The 10703-nt window shown below is 43.5% G+C and overlaps 1 protein-coding gene across 6 annotated transcripts in view; it reads left to right on the forward strand.

Annotated features, from left to right (window-relative positions):
• The window catches only part of LMBR1 (limb development membrane protein 1), a 133068-nt gene extending 122808 nt beyond the window's left edge, over positions 1-10260 (forward strand). For 5 of the 6 annotated variants that reach the window (XM_027538470.1, XM_027538471.1, XM_027538475.1 and 2 more), the window contains 2 exons: positions 4621-4782; positions 8296-10260. In XM_027538470.1, coding sequence (XP_027394271.1) covers positions 4621-4782; positions 8296-8381 — 248 coding nt within the window. In that variant the 3' untranslated portion in view covers positions 8382-10260. The remainder of the gene's footprint in view (positions 1-4620; positions 4783-8295) is intronic. The other variant, XM_027538472.1, reaches the window with a different exon arrangement.
• The last annotated feature ends 443 nt before the right edge of the window (positions 10261-10703 follow it).

The following is a 10703-nucleotide window of genomic DNA, read 5'->3' on the forward strand; positions in this document are numbered from 1 at the left end:
GATGAAAGAAATTGAAAGCAACAAAAACAGATGAAGGGAAATACAATGTTCATGGATTGGAAGAATTAACACTGTTAAAATGACCATACTACCTAAGATAATCTACAGATTCAGTACAATCAAAATACCAATGACATTTTTCACCGAAGTAGAACAAATAATTCTAAACTTCGTGTGGAACTATATAAAAGATACTGAAGTACCAACACAGCTTTGAGAAAGAAGATTAAAACTGGAGGTCAGTGTGCCCTGATTTTAAACTATACCACAATACTACATCCATCAAAACAGCATGGTACCGGCACAAAAACAGACATATGTGTCCATGGAGCAGAATAGAAAGCCCAGAAACGAATCCATCCACCTATGGTCAATTAATCTGTGACAGAGGAGGCAAGAATATACAATGAGGAAAAGAAAGCCTCTTCAGTAAATGATGTTGTGAAAAACTGGGCAGCTACATGCAGAGGAGACTGAACCATGTTCTCACATCATGCACAAAAATAAATACAACACAGGTTAGAGATGTAAATGTTAGACCTGAAGTCATAAAACTTCTAGAGGAAAGCATAGGCAGTATTCCCTCTGACATTGGTCTTAGCAGTATTTTGGGGAGATCTGTTTCCTCAGGCAAGGGGAGCAAAAGCAAAAATAAGCACATGGGACCACAGCAAACTAAAAGGCTTTTGCACAGTGAAGGGAACTCAGCAAAATGAAAGGCTGCCCACTGGATGGAAAAGATATTTGCAAATGATACATCCAGTAAGGAGTTAATATCCAAAATATTGCAAAGGATCAATGCCAAGAAACCAAACATCCCAGTGCAAAAACGGGCAGATTTAAATAGACATTTCTGCAAAGAAGACATACAGATGGCCAAAAGACACATAAAAAGATGCTCAGCATCATTAATTATTAGAGAAATGCACATCAGAATTACACTGAGGCATCACCTCACACTGGCCAGAATGGCCATCATCAAACAGTCTATATATAAATGCTGGAGAGGGTGTGGAGAGAAAGGAACCCTCCTGCTCTGTTGATGGGAATGTTGATTGGTGCAGCCATTGTGGAGAACAGTATGGAAGTTCCCTAAAAAACTAAAAACAGAGCTACCATATGATCCAACAGTCTTACTCCTGGGTAGTTTTCTGAAGAAAATGAAATCCCTAATTAGAAAGTAAATATGTACCCCTGTGTTGATTGCAGCGTTATTTACAGTAGCCAAGATTCGGAAGCAGCCTCAGTACCCATGAACAGATGAATGGATAGAGATGTGGTACGTACACACACACACACACACACACACACAGGAATATGACTCAGGCGTGAAAGACTAACATATTGCCATTTGTGGCAACATGGCTAGACCTAGAGGGCATCATGCTTGATACAATAGGCCAGATAGAGAATGACAGATACTGTGTGACTTCACTCACATATGAACTCTAGAAGACAAAAATGAGCAGCAAAACAGAATCAGAGTCACAGACACAGAGAGCAGACAGGTGGTTTCCAGGGCTGGGTGGTGAGTGGGGGAGAAAAATAGGTGCAGGAGATGAGGTCTGCAAAATTCACAGGATCTCAAATGTACAGTGTGGAAAATATAGTCAAAAACTAGATGGTGATCATTCTGAAATGTATAGAAATACCAAATCACAGTGTCACGTCATAGGAACTTGGATAGTGTTTTAGGTTGATTATACTTCAAAAGCAAACTCTTAGGAAAAAAGATTGGATTTGTGGTTACCAGAGGCAGGAGGTAGAGGAGGGGGAATTGGATGAAGGTCATCAACAGGTACAAATGTCCAGTTATGAGATAAATCGTAGGGACATGATGTGCAACATGACAAATACAATTATTTGCTGTGTGTTATATAGGAAAGTTGTTAAGGGAGTGAATCCTAAGAGTTTTCATCACATGGAAAAAAATTTTGAAACTTTTAAAATTTTGTATCTGTTTGAGGTGATGAATGTTCACTGATCTGATCTTAATAATCATTTCATGGTATATATGAGTTAAAACATGCTGTACGTGTTAAACTTACGCAGTGATAAGCTGGAAAAGAAATAAGTACAATTTACAATTATTACTGTGACAAAATCCTCTTAGACATTTTAGAAAAGTGTTTATTTAAGACTTCTTTTTGTCTATTAGAAGATTTTCAGAATTGAAGAGCTTTGTAGTACTTAGCTGATATTATATTTCTAAAATGTTAAATTCTGAACAGCAGTCTTCTGGAGCTCACTCCTATAATCTCTGAGGTTTTGTCTGAAGCCTCAGTGCGTCCACAGTAGCACCAGGCTTCTCGGTTTCTGTCTGAGGCCAACCTGAGGTGTCTGTGGCCAGAGCCTCTAACAAGAGGGGTTGCTCTTCTCATGTTTCCCACTGGGTCTTGACCTGCCTGTCCAGACACCAGGGTGAGCCCACTGAGAAGTTCTAGTGAAAGCACCTTTCCATTGTTCATAACGTACCTTCCAGTCTCACTGTGTGAATTCTCACCTACTGCCCCTGGCTTCCCTCTCATGGGGTGCGTGACACACAGCAAGTTCTGGGTGACTCTGAATTACTAGTTAGCATGTAGCAGAGGCTTCCAAAGTAGAGTTGGTTTCCCCATAAATTCACAAAGTAAGTCATTGGGCTCTGTGGAGAAGCTATCAGAACTTGTATTTATTTTTATTGCTATAGTTTTTTAAGTCTTTCTTTTGTGTATAAAATAATATATAGGTCAGTGAGTAGTATGTATATAGTTTTCAAATAAAATACACATGTAATAGGTATATATACTCTGATTTTATTTTTGCTAATGGTAGTGTATGATCAAAAATTTTTGAGACCAGATCAGACTTGCATAGAGCATCTGGGCAGGGTTACCCTGTGACTCGTCAGCTCCTCTTCAAAGGAGCTTCCTGATGCCATTGGTGCGTGTGCGTGCGTGCGTGCCTCACCGCACGCTCAGGAGGCTTGGGCTCTAAGGACCGAAGATGCTTGTCTGGGGTCCCCGGGCCATGAGCCCACTGAAGTGTGTTTTGCGAGGACTGCATCTTGTTTACAGTTAACTTCATTTGAAAAATAATATATATAATTAGACACATGTTCCTTTTAACAAAGTCTTAGTAAGTCTTCACTCAGAGAAACTGCCGCCGAGTCGGTGCCATGACCTCATGGTGTGACCTACGCTGTATGTGCTGCTAGGGTCCGGGTCCCTTCTACCTTCTTTGAAAAAGCACGTTATTGTACGTTTCCGTTAATCTTGTATTTCCTTAAACTACTTTGGTAGAGTATTGTCTCTCAGATTCAGATACATTGGCCCTGGATACGTGTGGTTACACGAGACCTGCTTTTTGATACCTGCTCTTTTTCTGTCATGTCCACGAGCTACTTTCATAGAGTCTGTCCAGATAAGAGGTGATGGGATTGCGTTGAGTGGGGATGAGAGTTAAGTTTGAAAGTTAGCTGATGAGGTGACGTTGAGTTTAGTCAAAGCTGTTCTTGAAATTCGTAGGCCACCCATAAAATGAGAGGTGCGTGATTTTGGATATACAGGGCCTTAGTGGTTCAACTTGATATGGCCATGGTGAGCTCTCCAGCTTCTTCCTTAAAGAACATCAGTAGTCCCGTCACCTCTCACTTGACTGACCATTTGAATGCTGTTTTACTTTATTTATTTACCTGTCAGTAGTCAGAAAAATCCTTCCATATGCAGACTCTTTCCAAGAAGTATTGAGCCGAGGGCATGTACTTGTTGAATACAATGACTATTCAGACTTTTAAAAAAATAAGGCTTGTTTTTTACATGTTCCAGGTGGATTTAAGTGGTGATGCATATAGAACACAACTGCAGTGCGTTTCTAGCGCACACAGCACTCACACTGCATCTCAGCCTTGGCCATTCATCCCACAGGACTGTAGCCTCCAGTTCACACATGTGATGTGTGTTTTCTTCCCCCTGGAGAGGAACCACTCTGTTTATTTGTTAAGTAGTAAGTTTTAAGTATGTGCAAGGCATTGCTCTGGGTTCTGGGATCATAGGGCTAAAAACAACAGAGTCTCTGTTCTTATAATTCCGCGGGAAGTAGGCAGTAAATGAACCACAAAGGAAAAGAAGCATTTCAGATAGTGTGTGCCTTGAAGAAACATTGTCAGGGTGGAGGGCCTCAGCAGGTCAGCTGTTGAGGGTAGAGGAGACAGGTGGCCTCTTGGAGGAGCTGGCATGTGAGCAGGGCCCTGTAGGGAGGTGGGACAAGCGTTGGGGCGGGAGAGAGTTTGTCAGTGTCTCTCCCATCACAGCCTCATTTCCTGTTTTGGGGAGTGGCTGCACCCACTCTCCACACAGGAGCAGCACAGCGGGTTTCTTGTGGATGCAGGAGAATGCTGAGCGAGTGACCCGTTTCAGCTTCGCTGCTCACCGCTGCCAGAGACTGACGCGTGGACAGTTGCTTAGGCTGACTGTGGTTGGCCGCAGGACCATGACTGTCTGTGGTAACCGAGGATTCCCACTAACAGAAATGAGGAAGGCCATGGAATTTGGTCTGATTTGTACTTTATCTTGGTAAATATATATTTATATAAATAGATTGTACCTAATTCATTAAGGGCTATTTTATTTATTTTAACAGGAATCACTAGATTTGACCTGCTTGGAGACTTTGGAAGGTTTAACTGGCTGGGAAATTTCTATATTGTGCTATCCTACAATCTGCTCTTTGCTATCGTGACCACACTGTGTCTGGTCAGAAAATTCACCTCTGCTGTGCGAGAAGAGCTTTTCAAGGCCCTAGGTAATCCTGAGGTTTATGGGTACTTTTTCTCTCTTTCCACTTTAATAATTTTAGGTTTTCAGCTAATTTTAAGTCTTTACCTATTCATTTTCCAGACGTGTGAATCCTTCGAGGTCACATTCCTGAACCCACTGCTTATTGGTTATGTTCTTGTATAAGATTACTTCATTAAGCCTCATCTTTCTCATCTATAAAACAGTGATAATATCATCTTCAGAACTGTTGTGAATATTAACTAAAATAGTTCTTGTCAGGGCCTAAGGGAAGTCCTGACACCCGTGAGAGCTTAGCAAGCAGTAGCTCTTTTATTATGATGATGAGAGCAGTTGTGATGAACTGTGAGGTGCAAGGCTTATATTCTGGTAATGATGCCTCTTACTATTTTTTAGTTTAAGATTTTTTTTGAGAATTGGATTTTGTAAGTTTCAGGCTGACCCACAATTACAGTTCTCTTCATAAGTCAGATAATAATTTGGAATAAAAATATTAGTGTTTGGCATTAATAAGAGAGAGGGCATTTATTATGTATTCCATGAGTCATATGCATTGAGACAGTATTAAAAACTCATAGATTTGGCTAAGCTATAAAAGGTATAGATGTCACCCATGACCGTATTTTTCATGCTTAATTCAACATTAGTGATAAGCATATTTCAGGCTTTGTATTTTGGGAATACCAAGACAAAATAAACTGTCTTGCTTTTAAACCTTCTTGGGTTTAGGGTGTGTAATTTTATAAAAGAGGGGAAAGGTAGTGATTTATGGTTAGAAAGTCCTGACGTTAGCTCATTTACCTGAATTGACACCATGTGAATGCTCATAGTCCACGTGCCTCTGTGGCTCTGAGCTGTTGCAGAGCACAGTATAATGGTGGTGCCTGAAGGTCCTGTTCGCACGTACAGGGATGTCTGCCAGGCAGACCACAGAAAGCTTTACACACCACCAAGCTTTCCAATCCTGATGCTTGAAAGGATGGCCACTGGGAAGAAAAAAGGACTTCAGATTGTCTACTCATGTCTGTTTTACTGTGAATTTATCCTAGGAGACAGTGGCTGATGAAATACTGGGCAGAAAAGGAAGAGTTACATCTCATTTCAGCTGAAGCCCCAGACACTTTGGGAATTTTAATGCCCAGGTTCCATAATGCTGGTCAGATTAAAATCTAAAGATAAAGTGGGAATCAAACAGTCCTCTTAGCCAGATGTTTAGAGTTATATTTTCATATTTAGCTTGTTGTAGCATCAGCAATATTAGTTACCCATAATCTCAGATAAATTCCTACTTATCATTCACTAAAATGAGATGGTGGTAAATGCTGCTGCTAAGTCGCTTCAGTCGTGTCCGACTCTGTGTGACCCCAGAGACAGCAGCCCACCAGGCTCCGCGGTCCCTGGGACTCTCCAGGCAAGAACACTGGAGTGGGTTGCCATTTCCTTCTCCAGTGCATGAAGTGAAAAGTGAAAGTGAAGCCGCTCAGTCGTGTCCGACTCTTCGTGACCCCAGGACTGCAGCCCACCAGGCTCCTCCGTCCGTGGGATTCTCCAGGCAGGAGCACTGGGGTGGGTGCCGTCAAATTGCAGTAACTTCAGCATTTCGTTGGGTGGTTTGGATATCGTCCTGCTAAGGAAGTCTTTATTACAACAGTAAGATAGGGGACTTCCCTGGTGGTCCAGGGGCTAAGACTCCAAGCCCCCAATGCAGGAGGCCTGGGCTCAATCCCTGGGCAGGGAACTAGATCCCACATGCCCCTGCTAAGACCTGGCACAGACAGATAAATAAATAAAGTAGTAAGATATAATTTACCCTAAGGTAAAGCTTGTGTATGTTGTATTGGCTCTTTGACCATAAGAGGCAGTGGTGTTATCAAGAGCTATGTAGAACATCTAATAAACATAGTTTTCCTAAGGTTTTCTGTTACTCTTTGGAACGCTCTAAGGAGGCAATACTTGATACCTAGAAAAAGATCCTCATTAAGTGTATATAATGTGTGAATGATCTGAAATCTTAATATGATTTCACTGAGGATCATATAATTTGATCAGAAAATATAAAACTTAACCATCTCCTTTCTTTTTCTTCTTTTGTGTGTTGGGGGTGGCGCGGGAGGGCTTTTTCCCTCTCCTGCTGTGGGTTGAGAATCACAGTCTTTCTCATAGAGCCTCTGGCACAGGGCAGCCACTGGGAATTCAGCTGCTGTGATGGTGGAACCGGTGATGATTTCTACAGTAGAGAGACACTGTAGTTTTTCCAAATAGATAACCTGTGCCCCACCCAGGTTTTGAGAAGTAGCTCATCAGAATAATGGCCCCTGAAGGGGCTGAGTCTCCCCGAGGGCTGACCACCTGGTGGCCGTGCGCCCTGCCTGCCGCCCCCTGCAGCCAGCCTGTGTTAGCACACTGCCCCGTGTCTGTGTCCAGCTGGAGCTGTAGGCACCTTTCGTCACTCAGCGGCTCAGCCACTCCTGAAACCGGAACTGTGTGTGTGTGTGTGTGTGTGTGTGTGTGTGTGTGTGTTTGACTGACTTATTTTTTCCTTCCCAGTCATCCATCATAGACAGGCTCAATTTCACTTTTTTTCCATGAAGATATGCAGGTGATAGAAATTTTAAAATTTGGAATGTTGTGTTGGCTTGTGAGGGGTATAAAATTGTATATCAAGTTAGCTAGAAAACTACCTGAAATTTTAGGGGGAAAAATCATCCAAGTATATTTTTACAAATATCTGAGCCTCATAAAAATCATTCCCTGGAAATCTTTTCCACGGGTGTGCTGCTTATGTGTTCTTGAATATCTTTATGCTTCGTTTTGTTAAAGTGCTCAGAGCTTTAGTGCCAGTTAAATACTTGAAACTTCCTACCAGCTTTTGTGCCCACGCAGGCACAGTGCTGCCCAGTGTGTCAGTGCCCTGGTGAGCCCTCGCCATGTGATAGAGGGCAGGAGCGCAGCTCCCGAGGCGGGGATGCGCATCGACTCTGTGTTCAGGCTGCTCTTGGTCCTTTCCTTCTTCTTGGTAACACTCTCCATTGCTTTTCTTTTTCCTTACATGCTTAATGTCTTAGTGTGTTTTCCCCTGCATTTTCCTGTGAGTGTGTATGTATGAGTGTATTTTAAAACAAAAATGGGATCATCTTTGTTTCAGGTTATTCCCTAAGAAGGGCACTTGAGGATGGGGATAAGCTTGCAGGCGCAGGTTCATTAGAAGTTGCTCCTGGGACCGAGGTGGAGGGCGTGGCGTGGCGGGGGCTGTGTGGAGGGCAGGGGCTCTGCCCTCAGCGGAGGAAGCTGAGCCTGCCCTGTGGGAGGCTGGGTGAGGGGACAGCTCCTGCACGAGGGGAGGCTTGGCTTCCCGCCAGGCACCTGTCTTCAGCGGAGGCCCTGGGCGCTGCCGGTGGGGCACGGAGCCCTTTCTTGCTGCAGGGAGTGTGCCACGCGGCAGTCTCCTCAGGAGCACCTGATGTTCTGCCCAGCCTCTCAGCAGTGCATTAGTTCTTACATTTTCTTCGTTTTTCTGCAGGGCTTCATAAACTGCACTTATCAGATACGCCAAGGGATTCAGACACAGCAAAGCCTTCTGCAAACGGGCATCAGAAAGCACTGTGAGGCCCCAGCGCCACTCTGCAGTCGAGAGCGAGCACCCCACACTCGTGACATTCCCGCCAGCCAGGCCATCCCGCTGACCACGGTCCATGTGTCGGGCCTGTGCCTGCCCGTGTCCCCGTCTTAGTAATTTGAGGGCTTGGCTGTCGCAGGTCGTCTCCTCTTTGTTTGCCTTTGGGTGGACCTTATAGTTTCCAGCCAAGCGCAGGCTCCTCCAGGCAGCACGTCTTCTGGGGGACATGCTTGCTTGCATCAGCTGTGCAGCCATGAGGATGTGAGAAAAGGCAACTTTAGGGCTTTCTAAGGATTCATGTAAATCTCATTATATAGTCCATTCAAAGTGTAGACACCTACATGAAAGGCATGCTTCCTTAGTCCTCAGATGGGCAGTTTCTGCAAAAAAATGGAAGTTTATAGGTGTTATTGCAGTGGCTGCATTGAAACTGTAATGGTTGCAAATGACATTTTCTACTTCCTTCAAGAAAAAAACAAAAGCATAGTTCTGACTTAAGTTACCAAATATTGACTGGAATTTGAGTTAAGGGAAAAATACACAACTCTTCTAAACCTGAGCCTTGGTAGAATGCACAGGAATCCGTCTGCTGTCCAGTGTGATAAGCTATGGCAGGATATGTTGCGTCGTCATATTTTCTGACAGTTTATGTGTAAATAATTCAATATTACCTCTCAAAACATAGTTGCCAGTGTTGAATACACTTGTAACTTAGATTTTGCCTTATAGGCTATATGTACACTCAGTTTTTTTTTTTAAACATTTTTTTCAGGAATCCCGTAATTCCCTGTAATCCTGTGTCCATTATGGAACCGTAAATCCTCTGTGGTAGAAAGCCCTTCTTTCGCCTTTGGTCACTTCTGCACATGCCAAGTTAAGCCTCAGACTTACAAAGGTGATCATTTAAAGCCAGAACACACAGCGTCAGCCAGCGTTCGTGGTGTCAGGACTGCTCTGCAGTGCATCGTGACCTCACGCTCATTCAGTTATTAAACTGTAAATAATTGTGGGGACAGGTTTTTGACCTCAAGTCCACTGAGTAAAAACTATACCGTGGTAACTCTGTGTCACCTTCGCTAGGTTAGAGCACCAGAAACTGTGCATCAGAAGCAGGAGGCGGGCCCCTCACACGCAGTTCATACCATGAGGCCTAAAGTGCGTGTGCCCACATGCACTGTGTGTGTGGCCGTAGAGTGTCTGTGTTCAGACACAAGTAAAAGAATAGTTTTCTCAGATTGTTGAATTTAAAGGTTCTGGGGAGAGAAATTTATGAAAAATAGGCTGTATATATTTGACAAAAATTTCCACTAAGAACCAAAATTATAAGAAAAGTAACTCAGCTCCATGTGTAGACTTCTTTATTTACATCTCTGCATTTCCTTCTGAGTTTCTCTTGTTAAAATGCAGCTTAGTTTTAAAACAAAAGAACATTTTGTGATTCTAAATGACCCTCAGTACATACAAGCAGTCTAGTGTGGGTGAATTTCTCAGCGTAAGATCCACGTACTGAGAAAAATTTATAAAAAATGGCTTTCTTCAATTTTACTGGTAATTATACCTATTTAAGCATTAGTTGGAGGTTTTGATTTTTACTGAAACTTGCTTGCTTTGAGCAGACCAGGTCAAGGGGAGAAGAGAAAAAAGTTCCTTTAAAAGAATATCACTTTTAACTTACACCACTTTCAGGGCACACATCCAGAAGAGCTTCTGGGTATTTGTAAGATGTCTGAAAATTTTTGAGTAAAGTATTAAACTTTTCAACGTCTGTATCAACTCTTTGCTCATCTTAAAGTTTCTTTCCATCAGAGGATGTAAGCCAGGTTTGGATCAGTACGGAGTGAAATGTAAAATGGATTTTTCAAGCTCTCATTGGGTGCTTCTTCACTGCTGTGTGGAATAGAGGTATGGTTTTAAACCTTGGGCCTCGGATGTGTTCTGTGTGAAAAAATACAGGTTGTTACGTCCTCGGTCTGCACATAATGACAACCACTTGAGACTACAGATACCCCGTATATTCCCGGTCACATCCACAGTCCCGTTCCTGAGTGAAACGCTCATTCTAATCTCAGGCACTTCTCTCCGACACATGCTGGAGGCTGGTGCGTGGCCCTGTGCTGGGGTTGATGGGGGGCAGCACGTGGAGCTGGGCCCACAGCCAGGAGTGCCGTTGGGCGGGGGGCGGCGCCCAGGAGGCCTCGGGCCGGAGGGCCCCGCGCTGCAGTCAGACGCCCGGCTGCCCTGCTCCTGAGCGGGCGGGGTACGTCAGTGACGGATTTAATAAGGCTCCTCTCACGTTTTCTCACTTCTGGGAA

Source organism: Bos indicus x Bos taurus, chromosome 4 (genome assembly GCF_003369695.1).
Source record: "Bos indicus x Bos taurus breed Angus x Brahman F1 hybrid chromosome 4, Bos_hybrid_MaternalHap_v2.0, whole genome shotgun sequence".
Classification (NCBI taxonomy): Eukaryota; Metazoa; Chordata; class Mammalia; order Artiodactyla; family Bovidae; genus Bos; species Bos indicus x Bos taurus.